General features: G+C 41.5%; 1 protein-coding gene across 3 annotated transcripts in view; it reads right to left on the reverse strand.

Annotated features, from left to right (window-relative positions):
• sash1a (SAM and SH3 domain containing 1a) overlaps nucleotides 1-25,818 on the reverse strand; it is a 219,166-nt gene extending 193,348 nt beyond the window's left edge. For all 3 annotated transcript variants that reach the window (XM_020056233.2, XM_010865708.3, XM_020056232.2), the window contains exon 1: nucleotides 24,234-25,818. In XM_020056233.2, the coding sequence (XP_019911792.2) occupies nucleotides 24,234-24,740 (507 nt within the window). In that variant the 5' untranslated portion in view covers nucleotides 24,741-25,818. The remainder of the gene's footprint in view (nucleotides 1-24,233) is intronic.
• Between the last annotated feature and the right edge of the window lie 1,163 nt (nucleotides 25,819-26,981).

Below are 26,981 nucleotides of genomic sequence, written 5' to 3' on the forward strand. Positions count from 1 at the left end.
GCTTATGTGTGTGGTATGACTGGGGAAGAATTATTGGCTTTTTGAAGCTCCAAACCTACATTCAAACTACATAGATATCCATCAGATATCAAAAAGTTACCCTGTGAGGTAATGTGGAATTCAAATGTTTGCAACATCAGATGTTTATTGTAATTTAGCAGACACTCTTTACCAAAACAACTTAACAGTTAGTTCAGAAAATGTAAGACAACTAGGTGCAAACATGCAACTTGGCAGTAATACACTCAAGAAATAATTTATCAGCAAAAGTCAGTGTTGGAAGGAAGACAATACAATAGTAAACAGCAAATCGTAAACAATTGTACTGAATTAAGTATAACTGCTTTTCTGTCATTAGTACTGAATTAAGAATAACCGCTTTTCTGTCATTTGTACTGGATTAAGTATAACCGCTTTTCTGTCATTTTACAAGTCATACACCTCTACAAAATAATATACAACCAAATGTTGACTACAGGCCGCAGTCACTGAAATGTCCTTGTAACATATTGTGTGTGGACCATGTTCTTAGCTCTCTGCCTTTCTAGTGTTAAACAAAGTTAAACAGTTGTAGTTTTATTATTCACTTATTGTACATTCTTGACTTCAACAACCTAAAAGGTGAAGAGGCATAGTGATCCAAAGCCAAGACAGACCTTGGGTCCAATCGACCACCCAGAGAACCTGACAATTTACACAATCTCAACTTTAATTTGTAAAGACACTGTCTCAGAGTCAACTAGGAAGACTTGAGTCAGATATTCAGAGAAACTTACTGACCTGAGGTCAGCTGAGAGCATCCGTCTAAAACCAAACAACTAAACAGCAAATTCTGACTGGTCCTGCCAACCAAGCATTTATTTACTAAAGAGTGTCTGTCATGGACTGGGTGTGAGAGCTGCCAATGGGGTCGGGATCAGGTTGACACAAATTAAATGAGCACTTTGTAATATAGCTGTCAAGGTATCAGATTCCACTTTTAACTATAACCTGCATGTATGACCCCAACTCATCACTAATGAGCAACCAGAAAACAAAGAGGGTCTGTCAACAGCATTTCCATCAGCACTATAAGGGTAGGAGGCACTGAGGTAACAAGAGAGATGATTTTGAGCGGGAGAGAGACACAATACCTTTTTTACCTCAAGTCGAGATGATCTGATGTGCTTTGTGCTTTTTTTTACTGCAATCTCTTTTACAGGGTGTTGAACAACATTCAGAAACAAAACAGAGCTGTATATTATTGATACTGAATCATTGGCAGAGTAGATAAAAATTACATGGCATTGGTACATTGCGTCATTTGTAGGCTGATTCTAGTGAGCAGGTATGCAGTAACAGATATACAAGGTCTAATCAGGTCAGCCAGAAGATACTTTATTAATTTACCACAACGTTCCTTTCAAATGTACAATATGTGTAAATTGTGTAATATGTGCTGGCTTGCATTTATATTAAATTTGAGTAATTGAGAAGACACTCTCAACCAAAGCAAGCACAACTCAGGGATAGTAAGTACATTTTAACTCAGTAACGCAGTTATCAGCCGTCAATGTTAGAAGTGTCCTTTCTATCTGTGTTTCTGTCTCCCATATTGTAGTAGACAGCTCCAGACTATGGGTGTTTTTTGCAATGAAGATTGGTTAGAGAAGGGAGTAGAAAGAAAGCGAGGGATGGAGGGATAGAATCAAACTTGGCCTCCCATGTCCAAAATGTCCAAAATGTGCTTTACTGGTCCACAGTTGTAAGTGATCAACATGCAGAGCCTAAAGGCTCAATGGAGTTCCAAACTGTTTAATTGAATAGCGAACTAGTAACCTAAATGTGTGCTTGAAGCTCTTACCTTTTATTGAGCAAATCATGTGTCGTCCATCATCAAAGCAAGCACAGAAAAAAAGAGAAGCGAGAGGTAAGTGGGATTGGCTAAAAATCTAAAACACCTTAACAAAAAGACATATAAATATAAAATACACTCCCGTCAAAAGTTTGGACACACCAGCTCATTTACGGGTACTTCTTTAGTTTAACAATTTTCCACATTGCAGAATAATAGTGAAGACATCAAAACTTTGAAACAACACATACTGTATGGAATAAGGTGACAACCAAAAACATGTTAAACAGATCAAAATACATTTTATATTGTAGATTCTTCAAAATGGCTTTGTATTGTTGACAGCTTTGCACAATCTTTGGATTTTATCAACCAGCTTCATGAGGTAGTTACCTGAAATGCAATTCAATTAACAAGCTGGCCTGGGTACACTACATCACGTTGCCATCAGCCATTAAGCAATTCAAATAAATGATATACTGCTATACTTTTTGCTTTGCAATATGTCCAATGGCTAATGCAAACTGCTTCAGATATACGATCACAGTTAAAGCTGAAATCTGTCCCCCTGCTCATTCAGAAATGTGTATTAATAATTGCTTCCTGCTGCAAGGGACATGTAACACTCCAGTATCCTATTGCTTTTCCCATTCAATGTCAATACAATAGACTACTGAAATGTCAAAAATGTTTATAATAACGCAAATACTGGGCTACCTATCCACATTGTGCTTTACAGAAGCCTTGAGGCAGATCAGGCACCTCAAAGCTCTATTGTTGTTGTTGGTTCCCAGTAAATACTTCCTGGTTGGGCAAACAAAGCAACATGTTGCATGTCAAGATGTGTATCTGAGGACACAACTTGCTTTTCAACTCTCCTGAACTTCTCTGGGAGTTGCTGCGCTGAAGCAAGGCCATAATTGTGAATTGGACACCACAAAATTGACAAGAGAAACTGGGTAAAATTGGGATAGGAAACAATGTACTTAACATATATGATATTACTTTAACAGCAACTACAACGCCCGGTACATTCCGCTCAACAACCGCTCATCTCTCCGCCACCATGTCTCTCTCGACTCACGCCTCACATCTTGTCCACTGCTCCTCTCTTCTTAGAGTGGAGCTCTAATGACACACCCCGCTGACCTTTGACCTATAGGGGGAGTTACGTGACACACACTTAGGAGTGCATTAGTAGCTGAGCCCCAGGCATGCAGAGGATGGGCCCTGTCAGCGTTCTTCCCATGGCGGGGATGATAAGAGATTTGCCCCACTCCGATCCTCCCCTATGGGGCATGATTGAGACCTGAACCCACTCCATCTGACCCATCTATAGTAATGCATACCTCAGAGGTCTATAAATTCCCTGTGTGACTGGTTAAGGCTGGAGCTTAGCTCTCATACATTAGGCGTGCCACTGTCTACTCTACCAGGCAAAACCCTTCGTTGTTTGTTAGACAAATAATTTACACGTAACTTACATGTAAGCAATCCAGCAGATGCTATTAGCTCTATGCTCTAGCACAGTGCTTGACTTGGGCTAAAATAAGTACAGGAACTGCCAATCGCACATTAGACTATGTTCATCAGAATATATGTGATCATAAGGTTTGTTCCAATAAGTCTTGCTCTTTTGCCTTAAAAAAGGACCATAACACTGTTTGCCTGAAATGAGACGTAGCGGAACGCCGTTCCGGACTGTTCTGGCCCAAGTCTAGCAACCAAGCTACATTAGGCAAAGACACAAGGAATTGTGCTATTCATTTTTATGTACATAAATAAAAATATTAATAAAGCAAGTATTTTGACATTCTCTTCCTTATTAAACAGGCTGATAACATTAAGAAAATCCGGCAATGACCTATGTTTTACGCCAAAACCTTTACCCCGACATAAAAGTTGCCAGATTTGGATTTGTTCAGGATGTTTTGCATACAAATGAGAAAACAAAAACTGACATGAAGCGAATCTCAGAATCAGGAATTAGAAACTCAGTACAGCAACTTAACATGATACAGATCAGCCATAACATTATGACCACCTGTCTAATATTGTGTAGGTCCCCCTTTTTCCAAAAAAACAGCCCTGACCCGTCGAGTTATGGACTCCACTAGGCCACTGAAGGTGTGCTGTGGTATCTGGCACCAAAACGTTAGCAGCAGATCCTTTAATATGTCCTGTAAGTTGCGAGGTGGGGTCTCCATAATTTGTTTGTCCAGCACATCCCACAGATGCACGACTGGATTGAGATCTGGGGAATTTGGAGGCCAAGTCAACACCCTGAACTCATTGTTGTGTTCCTCAAACCATTCCTGAACTATTTTTGTTTTGTGGCAGGGTGCATTATCCTGCTGAAAGAGGCCAATGCCATCAGGGAATACTGTTGCCATGAAATGGTGCACATGGTCTGCAACAATGCTTAGGTAGGTGGTACGTGTCAAAGTAACATCCACATGAATGGCAGGACCCAAGGTTTCCTAGGAGAACATTGCCCAAAGCATCACCCTACCTCCACCGCTTGCCTCCTTCCCATAATGCATCCTGGTACCATGTGTTCTCCTGGTAAGCGACACACACGCACCAGGCCATCCACGCAATGTAAAAGGAAACGTGATTCATCAGACCAGTCCACCTCCTTTCACTGCTCTGTGGTCCAGTAATGATGCTCACATGCCCATTGTAGGTGCTTTGGAGAGTGGACAGGGGTCAGCAGGGGCATCCTGACTGGTCTGCGGCTACGCAGCCCCATACGCAACAAACTGGGATGCACTGTGTGTTCTGACACCTTTCTATCAGTACCAGCATTAACCTTTTCAGCAATTTGAGCTACAGTAGCTGGTCAGTTGGATCAGACCACTCTCCCCACATGCATCAATGAGCCATGACCACCAGGTCCCTGTCACTGGTTCACCACTCTTCCTTCCTTGGACCACTTTTTGATAGGTCCTGTACAGACTACTGCAGACCAGGAACACCCCACAAGGGCTGCAGTTTTGGAGATGCTCTGACCCAGTCGTCTAGCCAGCGCAATTTGGCCCTTGTCAAAGTTTCTCAGATCCCATTTTTCCTGCTTCTAAAACATCAACTTTGAGGACAAAATGTTCACTTGCTGCCTAATATATCCCACCCACTGAGCGGTGCCATGATAATGAGATTATCAGTGTAATACAATTCACCTGTCAGGGGTCATAATGTTATAGCTGATCGTTGTATATGCTTCCCTACAAAGGCTAAACATTTATCTTTTAAAGGACAGGTCAATTTTCAGATTATTGTGGTACTTAGTATCTGTCATAAACAAGCCAGTTGATCATAATATACCAGATTATTATATTTGACATAGTTTTCACTTTCTAGGGTATGACAACCCAATTGTCAGTCAACGAGAAGACCTGATTCATAATTTCAGTAAGATTACTGGACAGCCAAATGCAACATACTGCCAAAAACATTTCACAACCATTTGTGACGTTGCTGTGGCGACACATGATGGCCACAACACTCTTTTGAAACAATGGGGGGAAAAACGTTGATTGACACCTAATAATAAGCAGCTTTGAAAAGGGTTGGGAGGGTGGTTGTTGGGAAAGGGGAGGCATTGATGGCTTGGAGACTGTCAACATAAATACCAGGGCTTGATGCTGCTTTTCTAGCAGGCTAAAACTGTGAAAATGTCATCAGGCACACTAGGCACCTCTCAAGAAGCCAAATTGGGGAAAAAGGCCCCCAAACGTTGCTGTGTTTGATGATAAATTCCTCTTTCTCTCTCTCCCTCTTCTGTCTCACTCTCTCTGTGTGTCTCTCTGTGTGTCTCTCTTTCTGTGTGTCTCTCTCTCTGTGTGTGTCTCTCTCTGCCCTTCGCTGCTCCCCTGAAACAGGGCCTCTCTCAACTCCATAAACACATATACTTTATGACTGGCTTATCAAGACACAGATTTGTTCAGACGTGAATGGAACATATACCTGACCCGTGTTTTTCAAACCAATACGTAGACCGTACATGCAGTACCTGTTCAATATATAACAGCGCCTGTGTTATAGTCACTCCATTGACCATTCCTCCATCGCAGATCAAACAAGTTCATTATTCTCAGTGGACTATACTCAACTGAGAATACTGGATATAGCCACTTTCTTCATTTTGAAAGGCAAACTGGAAGGTGAAAATTCCATAGAGCCAAAAGGTTCAACATTCCAAACAGTCAGAAGTAGAAAGGGTCGATTTGGAATTTAACTAAGCTCTGGTACATACAACACAGGTACCTCATAGAACTATCACATATGCTTTTCCTTGAAGGGGGGAGATATATGTTCCATTCAGACATGATACGACCTGTTTTCTGGGTCTGATAAGCCAGTTAAAAGCAGCCCGAGTCACAGATGTGTTTTAAGTAGCTGTAAGAGGCCCAGGATCAAGCTGAGAGACAGATGGAAGTAGAAATAGGGGTAGACTCTCCATGTGCACACTGCCCACAAAATTTGATGGAAATGGAGCTGCACTTTCTAATCTCCTGCCAAATTTATGACCACATTAGAGGCACATGTTTCCCAGTGATCATACAGACACACAAATTATTTGAAATAAACACTGATAATCTAACATATCTGTTAGTCGAAATACTGCAATGGCATGACAGCAGCAATATATTTAACCCATTGCCATGAGAAAAAGGTAACCAGTGAAGAACATATTTATTTTCCAACAGTTCCACTCTTGTCATTCTTACTAATAATGATTTGCACATTTTTATATCACTGTACTTGGCTTATAATAAAACATACAAAATATTCTCTTAAAACCCGGAGTGTCATCTCTACTTAAAATTTCCTGATTAAATAACAATTTGTTTTAACTTTTACTAAGATAGCTTTCTCATGTACCATTTGGCAATGGAAACAAATGATTCACATGCAAATAAAGCCTTCTAAATTGAACACTGAATTGAGAAAGAGAGAGTGAAAGAACTAGTGGCTGTTGTCAACTCAATGTTGTTGCTTGCAAATTCAGCAAACATTGATCATACCTGAACCATACCTACATCAAAGAAGAATCAGTTGAGGGGAGAAGAGGTCAAATTTGGCTACCACTTGTCCTTGCACCACTGGTGAAAGCAGTCCTGACACCATTCTTAAAAACACTCCAGCCAGTCCCTCTCTAAACTCAACACACAAACACACAACATGTGACAAGAGTCTATAAAGAGCATTCACGCTGTCACACCTCTGCTAGTCTTGAACATCCAGCTATTGGGAGATCACACAGTTTCTGTCTGATGATCAGAGGGATGACGGTCTATGCAAAACCACTCTCACTGGCACAAACTGCTCATGTTCTCCCAGTCAGCAACTAAAGCTAAATAACTTTGAGAGATTGAGGCTCGCTTTCCTTGTGCAGACTTGGAATGCATCAACCACTGGCCAAATGCCAAATCAGAATGCATCATTGTTTTGAGAATTGCTTAAAGGTGCCCTGTGCAACCTAATGCCACCTATCAGCAGTGAGTTGTATATTGGTTCTAGAACTCCATTAGGATCTGACATTGTCCGTACTAACTACAAACATACTGAACGGTTAGAAGCAGTGTCTGCTCCAACCATCGATGCTGTCACATTGAACTCAGACTTTCATTTCAAATGGGGTTAAAGATGATGGGCCCTTTCCATAACTATGGAACACAGAATGAACAAAGTAAACAGCTAAACCAACCAACAAACGTCACTAGGCTATCTACTGCGTTCGATGCATTGCCTTATTTCAGATACTCATTGATGGCTATGTATCGAACATGAAACCAAAATCGTGCTAGCTAGTGCTAGCTGGAACAATAATATGCGCACTTCGACCAGTTTACACAAGGCTAAATCTAGCTAAAAGGCAATTTGATTACTTATTCTAAGCAATATTCGCTTATGCATATGGTTTAGTCAAACAAACCACAAGGCATATTTTCCAGCAAGAAATTGAATCAAGGAGTATCTGCTCGGGCACAACTTAGCTCGTTAGCTTATTGTCTCGACCAAAGACTTAGGAGAAACCTTCCTAAAATGTATCTGCGCTCATACAAATAGGAATAAACAAGAACCATGAATGATTTTCTATGTAGTATAATTGTTTCTCCGTCATCATTAATCTAGTAATTTACACTTAGATTATATAGCCAACTAGCTAACTGATGTGATGTAACCTAGGTCAAGGTAGCCAACTCTGCATCACTGTTCAAAAAAATGACAGCTCTCGCCATCAAATGCAAACTGTATCCTTGTTTGTCTTATGCTCGCGTTGCTTCCGTATTTTCGTTTCTGGAGTGTTCAATGTAGGCTACATGACAAAGCTTGTCACTGGTCTTCACCTCACACACATTCAAGGGAATATGCGCCTATGAACATCCCGGCCTTCTAGGTTTTACTTGCAACCATGGCACTGGGAATAGTGTCAGTCTTGACACTCTGCCAGAGACAATTTTTTTACGTTAATGATGGTATGTAAGGGTTATTATCTGATATTTTAAATGGAAAATGCTGCATAGGGCACCTTTAAAAAAGAACATCAGCAGATGATTACTAAATTGTAATTAGGTTGTAATAAACTCCTTCAAAGCCCACTGTTCTAAAATATATCAAAATGTCTTAGATATATCACCACCAATCACTTGATCATGTGATGTTGTTTGGGGACAGGGACGCATTGCTTTAATTCCATGGGATAGAATTGATTAACATTCTTATTTGTATTCTAAACAAATTTGTTGCAAGGTTGGATTAGTCAGATTGATGATCACGTCCTGCTTTGATTTCCTTTTAAGGATCAAGAAGAGACTGGGAACTGCTTGGTCTCTGTGCTTTCAGTAGGAGTGTATGACCTGTTAGTTAAGCGCTTTTGGAATATACTTGCACAATGAAAATCACTTTACAGATGGGTCAAATCACAAATATTATTATTTATTAATAATAATAACAATAACAATAATAATTGGATTGGGGGAGACCTGAACCTAGTGTCAAATTCCAAAAACAAACTGATCTAACAGGTTCTAAGAATCTTAAGCTCATTACATAAGGTGATGTTTGGATTCTGGGGAGATTGTTGGATGTTAACTGGGAGTGAGCTCCATGTGAACATCAGCTCTGTGGTCCATCAAGTAGGCTAAATCACATTCTAGACTCTTAAGAGCTGACTATATAACCCAGTAATAGTAGGTACATTTTACCAACTGAAGTAACTGATGTTCTTTGATATAATATGTAACCTGTACAAGAGAAGTTTACATTTTGAAATGTAATGAGTCATTTAGGTGATTGTTAATGAGAAAACTAAATCACAACAGGTTAGTTAAAAAAAGAAGTATTTTCTAAAAAGCTAACAATGTTATTGTTCTATTTATTGTTGCCACATCAATGCAAGCCATGTGTCAAGATATGGAATTTATTTGGTGGAAGCTGACAGATCGTGTACATACAGCTCCAGAAAAAAGTTGAAAAGGAACATTTTGAGTGAGGAACAGAAGCGTTCAATTTGCAGTGGTCTCTTAATTTTAAACCTTCTGTTCCTCACTCAAAACCTTCTTTTTCAACTTTTTTGGAAAGGAAAGAAAAAGATGCAGTGGTCTCGTAATTTTTTCCCGGAGCTATATGTGGTTCCCTACCAAACACCATGGTTCCCGATTCTAACCCTCACCATTTTGTCTCCAATCCCTGTCTCCCTTAAACAAAGCCTTGGAAATCCCTGAAAAGCCTTCTTATTACTGAATTACAAATGTTCCCTTTAAATATAATTGTGTTTGATATTTCATTTCAAAACACTGCAGCATAGGCAGCATTGGTTTTATGTTGGGAAATATTTGTAAAACCTTTTTAAATGTGTTGTTTCCATAAGTTTCCGACTCCTATGCCACGGATGGCACATGTTGCTCCCAGCTCTCAACAAAGAGACCATCACCTTATTACTGGCCTCCACCTGTGAAGCATTAAAGTTGGCGCCACATTTTATTGAATAAAAAACCCAATGTTGAAGGACCATTTTTCAGGCTGTTAATCCATCGAAAAATTTAAACCAAAAAGCAAAACATTTATTTTGGGCAAAAAAGGCTTGTGTGCAAAGCGGTATATACTCCAAATAACTTAATTTTTTTATTGCAGAGGAAGGTTAACTCCAAGTAATCATAGGGTAGGGGTTGAAAACGCAAGTATGCAAGTGACAAATATAACTTGTTTCCTTTTTCCATTAGTTGTTAAATAGATTTTTTCAGAAACTGTTACGTTTCATTAGACCGGAAAGCTTGCATATGCCTCCGCCAGCTTGGTATAACTGGATTTGGCCAGTTTCTCCCTTTCTTCAGATTGGACGGGCAGCCTCGGTAAACTGTGGTCTCCCCATAGATCTTGAATGGTGTCAGGGCTTTGTCTAGGTCACTCAAGGACATCACATACTCTTCCCAAAGCTGCTTCAGGATCATCTTGGTAGGGTTTCAGATCATTCTCAAGCTGAAAGATCACCAAAAAATATTTTTCCTCATGCTTTTACTCCTTCAGGTTGCATATCATATGCCTCTTACTCAGGAGTGGGTTCCATCTAGGCACTCTACCATAAAAGCCTAATTGATGGAGTGCTGCAAAGAATGGTTGTCTTTCTGGCAGGTTCTCCAATTCTGGAATATATAATTTATAGTTTGGGTTCTTGGTCACATCCCTGACCAAGGTCCATCTTGTCTGGTTAATTAGTTTGGCCAGAGGGACAATTCTAGCAAGTCTTGGTGGTTCCAATTTTTTTTAAATAACCCTTCCCAGATCTGCCCCTTGACACAATTCTATCTCACAGACATAGGATGCATCTGAGATCAAACAGGTCTGAAAACAAGCATACATGATATTTCAGTTTTTGATTATCAATTGCCCAAAACTTCAATAATTTTTTTTTACTTTGTCATAGGGTATTGTGTAGATTGATATAAAAAACATTAAATCAAGTGTCAATTCTAGTATCAAATCAAGTCTAGAGGAAATTTAGTCTGAAAACTTTCCAAAGGCACAATTTACTGTCAAGTCAAAAATGAATGAACAAACAAAATATTGTAGCTGAGATGGAAAAGGAGGAACTGTTGCTTTAAAAAAATAGAGATTATTTCCTTATAAGGTTGACGTATCATATTACAATGTACCAAATATAAATGTACAGTATTTCCATTTTGGATTCAAGAGCTTCATCATCAACAGTCTGATTGTGACTGGAGCCAGCTGCAGCACTCTTGTTGTGGTAATCAACAATGAGAGCCCCTCAGCTATGTGTGCTGGGTATTGTGCTCTTGCCAAGAGGTGCGATCATACATGCATGAAGAGCAAGCAAACCTTACAACACACACAACTGCACTTTCATTTCTATAGAGATTTGAATAAACAATCTTGAGAACAATTGCTGATATAGTATAATTTTTTGTTTAGTTAGAGCTGCGGTGTGAGTGTGGAGTGACAGAATAAGGAGGACAGGGAGGAAGCAGTGCCAACTTGTTTACAGGCATGCGCTCTTCTCCTCTCCCACAGAGCCCGTTCAGACAAAGCCAAAAGTGGAATCTCTATTCGGAGCAGATTGCAAATATGAATGCATGCTTTACATGATAATAGGCATAAGCTGAGTAGTGGGATTCCAGAATGACAATGAAGCTTGTCTTCATGCATAATAGCACAAGCCCTTCAACACGCGCTACACTTTGTAAACACCATCCGTTACAGCTGTCTGGACACTTTCTTTCTCTGCTTCTCCACCATACAAAGAGCCAAGGGGAAGCAGTAGGTAAGTATGAAGCCAGGGCTATTCTTCACTTCAACAGTCCCTCCGATCAGCTTCGTGTACTGGTGCCAGCTGCTGCTTCCTCCTTGAGCTGGCCTCCACTCAGGGATGTTGGTATTGGCCACTGGGGGAGGGGTGGGGTAGGCAGAGATGTGTGGCCACTCCCCTGTCTCATGTGCCATTGTTCCATAATGGAGTGGACACTGGAGAAAGAGTGGAACTGTTGGAGAATCGGGGTGAGTAGTGTTACAGTCAATTGTTCAAGGAGTGACAGTCTGTTCTCATCTGTGCTCGGAGTCGGAGAAATAGCACAGAACAAAGGGAAGAAATATCCAAAATTGTCCACTGTGTGACAATGAATCATGATTACAACACAGAGCAGTAAGCCTATGAAAGGCATTGATTTGAATTCCAATGTACTTTTGCAGATTGATTTGAACACAAAAATTTAAGAGAAATCGATAATTTCTGTCTGCTCCTGTAAGTCTCTTTTTTTGTTCAGTGACATTAAAAAAGTATTATTCTCGTCACCCTGTTAAGAATAAACAGGTGTTTCAAGAGGAGTAAATATTCCCAAACACAACAATATTCTGTTTTGTCAGCAAACAGTGGCTTTTGATAAAAACTATGCATGTTCTTCCAGCTATCTCAATCTTTCACAAGTAGCTACTTCACTTTTATAGGTATAATTATTCTGTTTAAACTGCTGTCTCAATCTCATTCATGCTTCATAACTACTTCCATGAGGTAACGCATCTCAATCCATTATTCAGGGCTATACGAAATGTGTTGCTGCCAACTGAATTGCTCACATACAAGGCACGCCAACAAAACCTTGGATCAGCGGAAACAGATTCAAACAGACTATAAATAAGTAGCATGGGTATGCATGGCAACGATAAGAGCATTCCGATTATTCTAGTTCAGTGCCATTTCCAGTTAGCGACTGACTATCATCTGTACTGAACAAAGAAACTAACTCTTGGCTAACTCTTGTCCATAGTTTGCCTGTCTGTCTGCCTGTCTTTCTGTTTTTCTGCCTGTCTGGTTATCAGATGTAGCTTCGTCCAGTCAGTTGTTTGGTGGACCAGAGGAAAGGGATTCCTGATGCATGAATAGTGTGTGTATGGGGTTGTCATTCTGCCAGCTCATTGTTTTGTGTGTGTGTGTGTGTGTGTGCGTAATTACACATGTCAGATATAAATGACCTGAACTCTAATATCTATGGAGGGATATTTACCATTGACCAGGTTGTGAGCTGTCAGCACCAGGGTCTGACCACAATGACCACAGCAGGACATACAGTTAAGTCCGGAAATAATTGGACACTGACACTTTTTTTATTTTGGTTGTTTACCTAAATGTATTCAAGTTACAGTTAAATAATGAATATGGGCTTTAAGTGCAGTCTCTCAGCTTTAATATGAAGTATTTACATCCAAATTGGAGGAAGGGTTTAGGAATGACTGCTCTTAAATATGTAGCACCCTCTTTTTCAAGGGACCAAAAGTAATTGAACAATTGACACGAAAGCTGTTTAATGGACAGGTTTGTGCTATTCCTTTGTTATGTCTTCTTCAATTAAGCAGGTAAAAGCTCTGGAGTTAATTCCAGGTGTGGCATTCACATTTGGAAACTGTTGTGTGAACCCACAACAATTGGTCAAAGGAGATCTCAATGGAAGTGAAACTGGCCATCCTTAGGCTGCAAAAAATAAAATCCATCAGAGACATAGCAGGAACATTAGGAGTGGGCAAATCAACAGTTTGGTACATTCCGAGAAAAAAAGAACACACTGGTGAGCTCTGCAACACAAAAAGGCCTCAACATCCACAGAAGACAACAGTGGTGGATGATCATAGGATCCTTTCCATGGTAAAGACAAACCCCTTCACAACACTCAGCCAAGTGAAGAACACTCTCCAGGAGTTAGGCATATCATTATCTAAGTCTACCATAAAGACAGCACTTCACAAAAGCAAATACAGAGGGTTCACCACAAGGTCAAACCATAAACCTCAAGAATAGAAAGGCCAGATTTGACTTTGCCAACAAACATCTAAAAAAGCCAGGCCATTTCTGGAACAGCATTCTTTGGACAGATGAAACTAAGATCCACCTGTACCAGAATAATGGGAAGAAAAAAGTATGGAGAAGGCTTGGAACGGCTCATGATCTGAAGCATACCACATCTGTAAAACATGGTGGAGGCAGTGTGATGGCATGGGCATGCATGGCTTCCATTGGCCCTGGGTCACTAGTATTTATTGATGAAGTGACAGAAGACAGAAGCAGCCGGATTAATTCTGAAGTGTACAGGGATATATTGTCTGTTCAGATTTAGCCAAATTCTGCGAAGTTTATTGGACGGCACTTCACTTTACAGATGGACAGTGACCCAAAACACACTGTGAAAGCAGGAGTTTTTAAGGCAAAGAAATTGAATATTCTGCAATGGTCGAGTCAATCAACTGATCTCATCTTAATCAAGCATGCATTTCACTCGCTGAAGACAAAATTTAAGGCAGAAAGACCCACAAACAAACAACAACTGAAGATAGCTGCAGGACAGGCCTGGCAAAGCATTATAAAGGAGGGAACCCAGCGTTTGGTGATGTCCATGTGTTCAAAACCATGTGTTCTAGACTTATTCAACCACTTGAATTAAAGCTGAAAATCTGCACTTCAATTGCATCTCAGTACAGAGCCAAAATTATGAAAATTGTGTCAATGTCCAAATATTTCCAGACCTAACTGTAGATTATCCGATGTATAGATTTGTCTGTCATGGCAGCAGACGACAGCCTCAATACTAATAAACAATAACAACAGACAGCTGTCTCTCCCAGCTGTCCAAAACTGAATCCCCCACACCCTCAAAATTATCACAAAAAAAACACCTGTGTCAAAACAACTAATAATCTTGGTGTAATCCTCTTTAAATGTCGGCAGGGAAACATTTCAAAAGCTGTCACTAAGGTTACGTAAAAGACAATAATCATGAATGTCAAACGAAGCCTGTTTTAATTAATACAAGCTTTTTGATGTGAAGATTTATGCAGAGGTGCCCTAAAATGTGCCTGGGAGGCACTGCTACCTTATTGGCAGATGTTTTTAGCAGCTCTGCCCAAGTTAAAGCAACTCCGCCCATTCTTCCGCATCAGCCAATCAAATTCAGGCATTAAATATCAAAAATACATGTCAAATACATGCCTAGAATGTACACGTAAAATGTTAGCTTTTCAAATAAATTACCCAACTTGACATAGCTAGCTGCTAATTTTAGGGTTATGTTTCATTTTTTGAATCGATGATTCAGAAGAATGGCCGTGGTTGCCCTTCAGCTGGAGCGGCAGCAGTGCCTCCCAGGCACATTTCAGGGCACTTTGTCTTGCAGGCCTACCTAAGATTCTACAAAGAGAGATAACATGATTGCCATTTACAAATGAAAGCAAGTCTCCCTCACTTGTTCTGTTTATTTGCAGACCCTGGGCTTTTGGGGGATTCCCCCAAGTTAATTCAGTGTGTGAAGTTGACATCTCATGTTCACAAGAAGAATGGAAATTCAGCTAGGACTAACACCTAACAGCTAACAGCATGACAGAAAAGATCCTTGGAATCAAAAGAGAAGGAAAGAAGGAGCCTTCTTCACATTAAACTTCAGACAATTCCTCCCCCTTAGAACAAATCCCAAGAGCTATTAAACAAAACAAGGGTTGGTTTGGCAACGTCATGCAACAAAGATCTGCTGACACAAAATGGCGGCTCTGTGGTTCCATCCTGGCAGAGAGGATGGTACCAAAACTCCATAGTCCATGTCTCAAACTCCACCATTTACATACAGTGACCTCAAATAGCCACAGGAGTATGTGACGATCTTTAAACCCCTGAGCAGGTCAAACACTTAGCATTGGCATAGCATTATAATGGCCTTCTTACTGCAAGATACTAACAGTTTGTACACCAATTGGACTTTGTGGATTTAAATGACTAACATATGGTTTCCTGGCTCCAGGCCAAAAAGAAAACTGTGTGAACTTAGTTCAGCCGTAGTTGCTTCCACACCCTTTGAAGCAGTCGTTGACAGTTAGTAGGCCTACTTAGATAATCTAACAATTGACACAAATTTACAAGGCCACACATAAATGATAAGTACTGTAACGGGGTGAAACACCGGGAACAGCCACAGATGGTGTGTTCAGGGCCCTTGTGGGTCTTTTGTTATATAAAAGGGAAGGTGAGGGAGGAAGTGGTGAAGAAATCGAAATCAAGCCAAACACTTTTTATTAACGTTAAACGTCGACTGTACATGCTAGGCGTGCCTACTCTGACACTGCTAATGATGGTCTCTGATTGGTTAACCACTCTGGTCCTCCAATGATGGTAACACAACATAGATGGATCACTATTACATCAGAGCCCCAACGCCCGCGCCCATTTTACAATTATGGAAACGCAAAGAATCAAATCAAAGGAATCACATTACATCTGGTTACAGCATGATCTATTGGTGCTGATACACGCCTAATAGGCTATTACTATTATAGAGACTCCCAAGAAAATGCCGTTGCAGAATAATTTAAAAAAATCACCTGTTATGCACTTGCTGTGATTAGCATCAGCTCTGTGGTATTGCAGTGCAGTGCACGCACGCACGAACACACACACTCGTTCAGACAAATCCACAGATGATTCATAAATTATGCTTTAAGAGGTGGGAGACCATAAAACACATGCCAGCTTCAGACATGAAAAATGGCATGCGTGATACTGTCTGGATGTGTTTGAAAGCAGGAGAGGACAGTGCAAAGTGGTTGTTTAGGCTGATGGTGGTTTGAATCCAGCCAGGTTAGGATAACTGGAGGGACACGGACTGATACTGATGTGCTTTGTTATGGTCTGTCCCCTTTCAGGCACTCCCACCTCAAATGGCCCTCAGCCAGGCAGGGAGACACATGGAACACCTGTGAAGTAACCATGATCAAAGCCCTGTTTGAGTTGTGGGTGATCCAGAACATCGTCTCTTTCAAACACTTGGTGCAATAATTTTACATTTACATTTGAGTGAATGCAAGCATTTGCCCTGTGCAAGAATCGAACCCACAACACTAGTTGGCGTTCACCAACTTAGCTAGATGGAACTATCGCGCTGGGGCTCATGGGAGCACAGAGCACTGTAAACACATGACACTCGTCAGAGTGGTTGGTCGGTATACCGGTCAGGCCTGCTCTGCTCATCATTCGGTTCAATGGTATGTAAGTCTCTCATGAAGCGTTTTAAAAGATGGAACAGTGATTCAGTGAGTTAGTCACACTGATTTTGGTGGTGCTAACCAGACTAACACACATGGCATCCATCCAGGAAACAGGGAAAGATCATCTGGACATGATATCCTGTCTGGGCTGGGGATTTATTATGCTGCAGATGGGGCCTGTTCTTGGTATGGAACGGCATCAGTCTTGCCTGGCTCCCGCAACTCCTTGTGCCGTCCAAATGCTATGGACGTTAATTTCTCCTCTGCAAGGAGTCTGGATCCAAACACCTTCTGATTGGCACTTTAAAAAAGAAATAAGATTGAACACAAAAACTGGTTCTCAACTCCAAGCCTGCAGACCCATACTCCTGCTGCATATCGACAATATTCAATCTGGAGGCTAATTGCATTCAGCTGGTATCCCAGGACTAAATCAGTTTACAGGGCTAAAATGAATACCAGCAGTAGTCTGGGTCCAGTGGCCAGCAGTTGAAAACCGCTGACCTAAATGACAGCCATGGAAGGATTCCCAGGCTGAAATAGTGAACGGCCGTGCAGCCGAACATTTCAGTTCCATTTGCTGGGCAACTACCATCGCTCACTCAACCTGCTTAACACCAGCCTCATAAGGAAGGGGTTATGCCATTCATTTGAGACAGACTGTTTGAGAAGGGTCAGAGCTGAGACAACACCCTGGAGAATGTCCTCCATTACGTTTTTTATAAGAGCAAAGTCGTGGCTATGAAAAAGAGGCATGAAGTTTCATATGTAAAGAAATGCACATACCGCACGTACAACATTGCCTTCATTAGAAATAACCTCTAACGGACATTTGGCCCTAAAGGGTAAACTCATTAAACTACATACCAATTGCCAGAGAACAGGTTTTCTAAAGAAAACATTATCAGGACTCAGCTACTGTATAACTTGTCGGTTGACACGGAGCACAATATTATGATATTCAATATTTCTTTGTCAGAATTATGCAATAGCATGTCATAATCCCAACCTGTACTCTGTCTAACCCTCTAATGTGGCCACACCTACACCCAGCAGGACTAAAACACACTATTCTTTAAATACCCAAAACATGTTTCCATGGCAACTCATGCCGTGCCAGGCATGACCCTGGTGTGTGACCACTGACTGGAGTGCACTATGGGAGGGAGACAATTCGGTCGCACGCACGCTTGTATAGGGAGATATCGTCAATCGCAGGCACGTCAGTCTAAGCTCTAACATAACGGTACATTAGAGTTTGATTGATTGTTTTGACAGGTTTTGATTATACAGTGTACAATTGAGCTCCGATCCCAGGCTAGAGAGCAGATTTGTAATGATCCATAATAAACTGTTGTCTACAGACGGAGGAGATGTGAGCAGTCCAGTCCATGCCACAGACAGATGCTGGGGCATGCTCTCCTGTCACTGTCTAGCCTTCAGGGGCACTTGATTGCTTTATTTGCTTCCCCGTCCACGTTGCCAGAACAGGGTTGATTCATTTTAGTGTCGAACGTGTTGTTGTAGTGTCCAGGTTCTGTATGATGCATATTCGGCAGCGCAAACTAAAAACATTTGCTGCAATCCCATGTTTTGACAAATCTTACTGTTAGTCTATTGGATCTAACACCAAAGCCAAATCAGAAGGTAATGAAGAAGAGTGCACTGTAAATACGCGTATTTACGGCTGCCTGTGAGAATTTACGGTTGTCTGTCTCTCTCTTTGTCTGTTTTTTCTCTCTCTGCCCATATCAACAAAGCTCTTTTTTCACAAAGCCAAAAATATTCCAATCCACAGGGTTAAAGACCTGGGGACGAAACAGACAAAAGGCTTTTTATTACCTCACAAAGTATGCATGGATATATCCTTGCCTGTCATTCCAATCTGTTAATCTGTTCTCAGAAATGTTTCCACAGTCCGCTTCCTGAAAAAGCACTGCATTGAAAATCTTGGATTATAATACCTAAAAAGCCTCATTGCCTTCTGACCTTTTAACAAAAGCATAGTTTATAAACACACATCTAGAAAGATTAAATAAACCCAAACCATTTCACCAGTTCACTTTTGAGGTTTCCCGCAAGGTTTCTTTCCAGTGCATAAACACATTTTTACTGTGCATGTACAGTTTAATACATTTGCACAGTTTAATCTATTTACAGCGCAGTACGCCACTCTAAACGCATGGATATTGATAATGAACATGTCTTTTTCTTCCCAAGACCATAGTACAGTCATTGAGACAGGCCGAGCTGCAGCCATCTCTGTAGTATCATAGCTGTGATAACATATCTGGTCATATATCTGTAATGAATGTGTCATTGGCACCGTTTACACAGAACACAGTGGAAAATGAAATGGCTGCAAGACCCGGGGTCAACATAACCCGGACACTTTATTTAAAAGTGTTGCCATTACGGAATGGGTCTGTAAGCAATATGAACTCACCATGTGATGGGACCTATATGTTTCCAATACAGAATTAGACTTGAAGTAGAATGTATGCTACGCCTTCAACCTAATAACATATTGCCATGATCCATTGTTTTTAACTGTCATTGCCTAGGTCAATAGTTAGACAGCGCATTAGAAGGCATTCACACTGTTTCTGGGAAGTTCACACAACCAAGGAGCCGAGTAAAAGCTGCGTGAAAGCAAATCATGTGGAAATTAAAAGAGAAAGCTAGGAGTACATCCCAAAATGAGAAGGCCAGACGATTTTCCCACATTTTCACTTGTTCCCTGGAGAAGAGTGGTCATGTCTGTACGTCTGTATGTGGACTCATCTGGACAGAAAGCCAGCCATTAAAATGTGCTGGGGTTTTCCAATAAAAAACTATTACACACAACATTCTCAATGGAGAGAAATACGTTGCAGGCAAACCTTCAATTGCCAGAACACGTCAATGAATTCACAAGACTGAGAATACATGTCTGATTTTGGGAGTGTTTCTCCAGTTCTTTAGACAGCTGGAGAAGAGATTTACATACTGTACTTCATTAAGCTCACAGTCCTACAGCCACATTAACCAAAAGGTGAAAGTAACATTCTGATATTGTACTGGAACCAGAAACGTTGTAACCCAGAGGAGTTGTAGTACTGAATATTCCATTTCCTCTTGTCAACTCGGATCAGGATCATCCCAACACTCAGCGAGTGTTTCAATAGCACGACAAATCCGTGGAAGTCAACGGTCAGCTAGCCCAGCCACACCACACACAGATGTTGTCCAGGTTCTCAAGCGCTGGTATTTATTACACACGGTACCAGGTCTGTTTTTTGTTTCACAGCAAAATCCTATAGTCACTGACATGACTGTTACCATAGGCGTTGGGAAGACAGCCCTAACAGATCTGGCACCAGCCTATATCAGCCTTTAAGTGGCAATTAAAGGGACAATGGGAGAAAAGCAATTCAACTCTGTATTTTGTTTAAAAGGGACACGAAAGGCCCATCATTCTATACTACATCCACTCATTCCTTCTACAGAAAACAATGAGTTCACTTTCCTAATCAACTTTTTGTCCTGAACCCCATACAAGGCTGCCCTTGATATTTTATGACTTCCTTTTTACCAGCCAGTTGTTGATCATGCCATTAAAGTGTCCTTTAATAAAGCGGAAACCATGTCAAATGCCGAAGTAGTTCTGCTCAGAAGGGTCTCCTTTTCCCAATTTGTGGCAGCCAGCCAGCCCATAGGGTGCAGAGCAACATGGAGAACTCATAATGCTTGTGGAAATAGGCTAAATGAAAAAGCTTTCAACAAATTACTCTGCAGCCTGGTGTATCAATAATGAAAAAGCTCTTTATTATGTGAAAGCTGAGCGCGAAGTAATTGTGAGAAAGCGGAGAGATGGTTGGGATTTAACAGTTTGCTGACGGATGTCTTCAGAGGGGAAAACATTATATCGATGACACATTTTCTAAAACATTTTTATTTAGAAATGTTTTATTTTTGCTAGGACTGTACTAGATCACCTTTTTGTATGATTTTTATAATCACCATTCTTATATCTGTAACCTTCTGGAAGTTAAACCCCTTTAAACAAAGCAGTTTCTTTTTACACTAGAGTAATTCAGTCTGGCCTAAAGGGCTTCTACAATGCAGGGGTACTGGGGTTGACCGGAGCCACGTTCTTGTTAAGCCAGATAGAGGTCATCTCTTAACAGAGAGCTCATTTCCTGAAAGCCAGGATGTAGGGATATTCATCACAGTTAGAGAACTAAGAGGCGGAGCAGGGTGAAAGCGAAGCATGCAAGGTGACGATCTCCTTCCATTCGGGGAGGAGGCTAATAATAACCTCAACTGCTGCTAAGGCCTTTCGTTTTTCCTTGAAAAAGACCTGAGTATTAACTGATTGGCCAGTTGATCTCTCCGGAATGGATCAACCACTCAAGTCAGTCTGAGCCTTTGATCAACTGACTTGAAGTTGCCACTAAGCACTGTTCGAGGAACCTAAATATGAGGAATGGGGGGCATAACTGACATAGAATCAGTATCAGCAGGCCAAACCACTTCCCACGCAATAATTCTAGTTCTGCTTTGAGCTGCATAAACAGTGTGACATCTATTTACAAGAATCCTTTCTACACAATGCTCAGTGGTTCCATCCCCTCCTATAAGGACAATGCTGGACACTTGCCTTCCTCTGTGGTTTTCAATGGGTAGAAACTGAAACTACAAAACACTGCTCTCACACACACACACAGACACACACACAAACACACACACAAGACTTGATTGGTAAAAGGACAGGTCAGAGGCTGCAAAATCAAACGTGTGAACATTTGTGGAAGGTCAAATCGCGTACGGTGAGATGGTGAGAGATTCAAATCAGTGTTGCAAACTCAAAATATATAACAAGCAGCCCTTCCAAACCATTTCACATCATCTGATCTATCAACAGGGAACACGGACAACAGACATGTTCTGTTCGACGGTATTTCTGGAACCCTTTCGGAGCTTCAACACCGGGCAATTATTCAAATGTTTCCATTCTGCTCCAATCCACTTTCATTTGCGGAAAACTGCATGATTTGACCAACAAGTCTGGGTCGCTTTGGGAGCAGATTTACACAAGTGCTGTGGTTCATCGTGGTTTGATATGACATCTTGAAGATAACATTGAGTGGATTTAGAGAAAATACAATCTGTGTCCTTAGCCTCTATGCTTTGGAATGGCGACAGTGTCACCACAACACAGTGAAAGGGACAAAACATGGGGCTCCTAATCACTGTTTACTGCCGCAGCTCTCCCAGAGCATAGCAGCAACGCTCTAATTGTAGGTCTCCCTAACCTCAGACACAGTCAAAAGAAAAGGAACATTTTGGTTAATTCGTTCTTACTCGTTTCCAAAAGCTTTAGTCGGTAATCGTGTCTCTTCTCAGACAACAAACGCCAAGTACTGAATTTAGAAAATCCAGAGGAAAGAACTGAATTGACTAGCATAAGTGTATTATACGGGTAGCGATTAAGAAGACTGGAGTGCACACAATAATTAGACGAAAGCACCATCTTTGCTGCTAGTATCTTTCCCCGATGACTGTTCCAAAGCTGCGCAATCATAAGAGATGTGTTTGTTTATATCGTGGAACAATAATAACCTCTCTGTTTCTCTGTGATCTAGATAAGGATTATGGGTATTTATGTCCATCAGTAGAGCCCTTGTAGTGCTGACTTATGGGTCCTGACAAGGACGTGGCAGTCAACGACACTTCAGAGGATCCTCTGAGCAGTGATGGCGGATGTACCATGCTAATACATTAGCCTGCAAACAATGGGAAAATCTGATCATAGCCCATTTTCTTATCCTTCTACTTAACTCGCATTTTAGTCATTTAGCGGACACATCTTCAGAGAAAATTACAGGAGCAACTAGTTTTATGTCTTGGTCAAGAAAAACAATACATTTTGACCATGTCAACTCTAGGATTCAAACTTACTACCTTTAGATTACTGGCCAGAGTCTAACCACTAGCCTATCTGCCAACAGCACGTTGTCCAACTTATTCTGATGTTATCTTCAACTGTAGCCCTGGCCTGTTTGCCACACTACCGTCTCCATTGGAGAGAACGTCTCATCTCAAGGGCAGAGTAAGGAGAACCCTTTACTGACCGGAGGCCAGCTGGCCACAGATCCATCACTGGGGACTTCTCACACTTGACTCACTCCTGAGGAGAAAACCACTGGTCTGAATCACATTCTGACTGCAGGGTTTCACACACTTATACTGTGGACACACACACACACACACGCACACGCACGCGCACAGAGAACTTGAAATGGCCTCAATGTCAAAGCTTTAGCTCCAAAAACACACAGCTTTCAAAGGAAGAGATGATTTAACCCTCTGGATCTAACAGTTTGTTGCAATGTGAGGTTACTGGATAATGCATGAAAAAATAATCTCTGTGGGATTCTTATTCATGGGAAGAGGATAATGGTAACAATACACAGAGGCAGAGGAACAGTTGAAATGAGTCAAATGCTATTTTTATATTAATCACTCCTACATTCTAAATAAAAAGAGCATGTTTATTGTATGACAGAGGTGTAAAGCTCAGTTCAAATATAAATCATTCACATATTGTATGGGAATGACAATGCTCTAAATTGCCATTCTGTAATATCTCATCAGAAATCGTCGCAATGAATTAACATTTGGTTTAAATTTATTCCACACCAATGTCTGACAAAAGCAGTGTGTGTGCATGTGTGTGTGTGTGTACTTTTCCTCTGCTTACAAAGTGGTCATTGAGTAAGCCCTCAGCAGGCTTCTGATGTAGAGCCAATGATCCGACATGAAGATGCTCTCAGTCTGCTGCCTCACATGAGCTCCAGAAGAAAACCAGCTGGACACCATCCGTTTAAACTGTTGCTAATCAATGATGACATACATTAATCTGCTCAAATGGATTTTGACCATATATGGTCATTATGCATGTTGACCCAGCCCCTCCTCAGAAAGGTATGGTGTCTGAGGGCTTGACAGCAGAGACAAGACAGGTGAGAAACATAACATTGCGGGTCAATCAATCAACCATCCAAATGCATGCATGCATTTTCTCTCAGTAAGAATTTAGATTCAATAAAGGCTCCCCCTATTCCTGATCACTGACCCACAGCAGCCAGATATCACCATTAAACCATTTTTTACCTCCCACAACCCATGACCAGACAGGGCTCTCCTGAGGCCAGCCAGTAAAGCCTTAGCCCATCACTTGTTCTCAGATGAATGCCGGTGACATAAAGTTACAGATGACAAGCCACCCTGTTTTTCAAGATTCGAGTTAATTATGTCATACACTGGCTTTAAAGTGTTCCAGTAGGAGGTATGCTACATTTGATGATGATCTCACCTTGTTTGAGTATGGAGGCCTGGCCAGGTTGATTCCGTCTCTGATGAGTTTATCTCTAATCATTATCTTCAACTTCAGTTTTGGGTAAATCACCAACTCCCTACGGTTGCCAAGCGTCAGGTTCCTCTGCGCACCCAGATACGCGCCCCCGTTCCTCCCTACACGGTCACTGTTTGGTTCGGTCCAAGACTTGGACGCCCGCAGTTTGGACTCGTACTGGTCCACCAGGTGGCTGGCATACAATTCTGAGGCGGGGGGCATCGGTTCAAGCGTGAAATACAGTCCCGCTGCAGTCTCCTTATCCTCGTCTTTCAGCCTCTGCACCGCGTCATGGATCCTTTGCCGGTGGTGCTGTATGTACACACCGATAGCATCCAGATCGGGGTCCCCAATTTGTTTGCAGACTTCCAAATCGTCGTAGCCGTTATCCACAAAGGATTCCACATACTGAGAGAGCTGGAGAGTCTTTAGCCACTCAAAAACGATGACAGGTCCGGTGCTTGTCATTTTTCGGTGTTATTGTTGAGTGCAGGACAGAACACTTCACCACTAGTACTTTCCCAAACTGATTTAATATTGCATTTTTAAATACATATCAAAGTAACAGTAAATACTCGTAAATAAAGGAGTCTAAGCATTGGGAACAAAAGAATAAAGGACAATGGAAATGTTATAATCCATGTTGAAATCATAAACTACGCGGTTTAAAATGTTATTTTTCTGAGGTAATATTGAAGATATGCGGCTTCGTTCGATGTGCTATGCCTATCCAATAAAAGGGTTTTGTGAAAAAAAGGCTTGTGAAACGAACTAGATTGACTCCCAGGTGAACTGGACACCTGAAGATCTTTGCAGAAGCATAAGAGTTCAGTGGCCGCGGTGACAGCTCTCAAATCCGGTCATTTGACCATCGCTGTTACTCGTCCACAGTTACGTGCCAGACTAGAAGTGGTCCCCTGACTTTAAGCACAGAGCAAGTTATTAGTTAAATCAAAGTCTGTTCCGGACTCAGTCGAATAAATTGTTAACGTATTTAGGAGGGCTATTTGTTTAGTTGGCCTATGCGTAATCATAAACGTTACAACGTAGCGCCATTTGGTGACGGGTAGCTCCTGTTTTAGAAGCCTATTCCTTCCACGCCACCCTCAATCTTCCTGTAAACCCTCAATTTGAGTAGCACTGACGTATTCCACGAAAATCACTTTAACTCAAAGTAATCCCGTACCAACGACCGCAACCCCTCGGACGGTGTTTTGCCGAATGTTTTGGGTATACCGGGGGCATCCACGCCGGTAGATCCGTAGTCTACGACAATCCACATCCAACAGTCACATCCAATGTTCCTCGAGCAAAACGGTCTGTGCTCTACCGGTCCACGCCCCCAGGTCCGCGTGTGGCTTTTAAATAGTGATGGAATTCCTTTTTTACAACCTGTCACCAAACCCTGACAAGTCCCGACAGCGAGTCCTCACAGAGTGCAAAGTTAACCGCTTGAGTCAGAGAAAGATGCTACCGAGAGCGCATTTCATCTGCTTGCCATACAGATAAAATGAACAGCCTCGTTGCTAGTTTGAATCACGTATCTCCTTCTCCGTGTGTTTCTCATTCGGCTCCGAGACTCTCTCTTTTGCTCAAACTCTCTCACTCATTCAGAATCTAAGGATTCGTTTCTTATCACGCACTAGCACCCCCTGTCGAACAGTTGAGGTAATACTGAATTACATTCATTGTAGACCTGTTCCGTTATGTGACACTCGGATTACCTAAAATAATAAATAACATGCCTTAGAAATGAGAAAGCAGAAAGATTGACAAATATTCATTCCATTAAACAACTTGGAGCTGTTGCTTAATTTTGCCTCAGTTTCACTAAAGCAAACAATTTAGGATCCAAGTGACCCATTTTACTTGGCTTTTCGTCCAGGCTCATAAGTCCACCCTTTAACCCCAGACACATATTGGATCCCTCCCCTAAATGAAAGGCTGACTGTTGATCATGATTCACCAACTCCAGGCAATTGTCCAGTGATGTTTACCCCATGCAAAGTATCTACATGTCAAAAAAGCACAACAAGACAGCATCAACCAGTGGATGAGACAATATTCAAGGTGAATGAAAACAGCTTGACAAAAATAAGGAAGGACAGAAGAAAGTGAGGAAGACAGAGAGAGGAAATGGCTGGGGACGAGTCATGAATGAGATCTGTCCACTGTGCCAGACACATTAATAGAACAGAAGGAAAAACTGCTAAAAACCAAACTGTAATAGAGAGAGAGGTGGGGGGAGAAAATGCTGGGTGACGGGCCATGAATTAGACCTGTCCTTGTTGTGGATACCAGCCCAGCCCCTCAGCAGTGATGCATGCTATATCAAACCAGAGTTGACAGCTTGTTTGAGGTCAGTTTGATACAATCACCACTGCCGACTATGCTGCCTGGCAGTAATTTGAGCTGCACGGCCCATTACGACATGCAGCTCGCGTAGAGCAAACAGCAGCCCCGAGACAGTGTGGAGGGGACGCATGTCAAACAGCCAATTCTCGGAGCAGATCCACAGAAATATGGCATACAGGAAGATGTGAGGAAACAGTGAAAGACATGTTGTAGGGGAGATTTTGCTCTTTCAAAACTCTGCACACACAAAAAAGGATTGATCAGAAAACAAAATCCAGAAGACCAATTAAACAGGCAAAAACGACCAAATAATGTGATTGGTTGTAGAAACCGATGGGTTCCCTCTTATTGGTC

The sequence above is a fragment of the Esox lucius genome, chromosome 18, assembly GCF_011004845.1.
Source record: "Esox lucius isolate fEsoLuc1 chromosome 18, fEsoLuc1.pri, whole genome shotgun sequence".
NCBI lineage: Eukaryota > Metazoa > Chordata > Actinopteri > Esociformes > Esocidae > Esox > Esox lucius.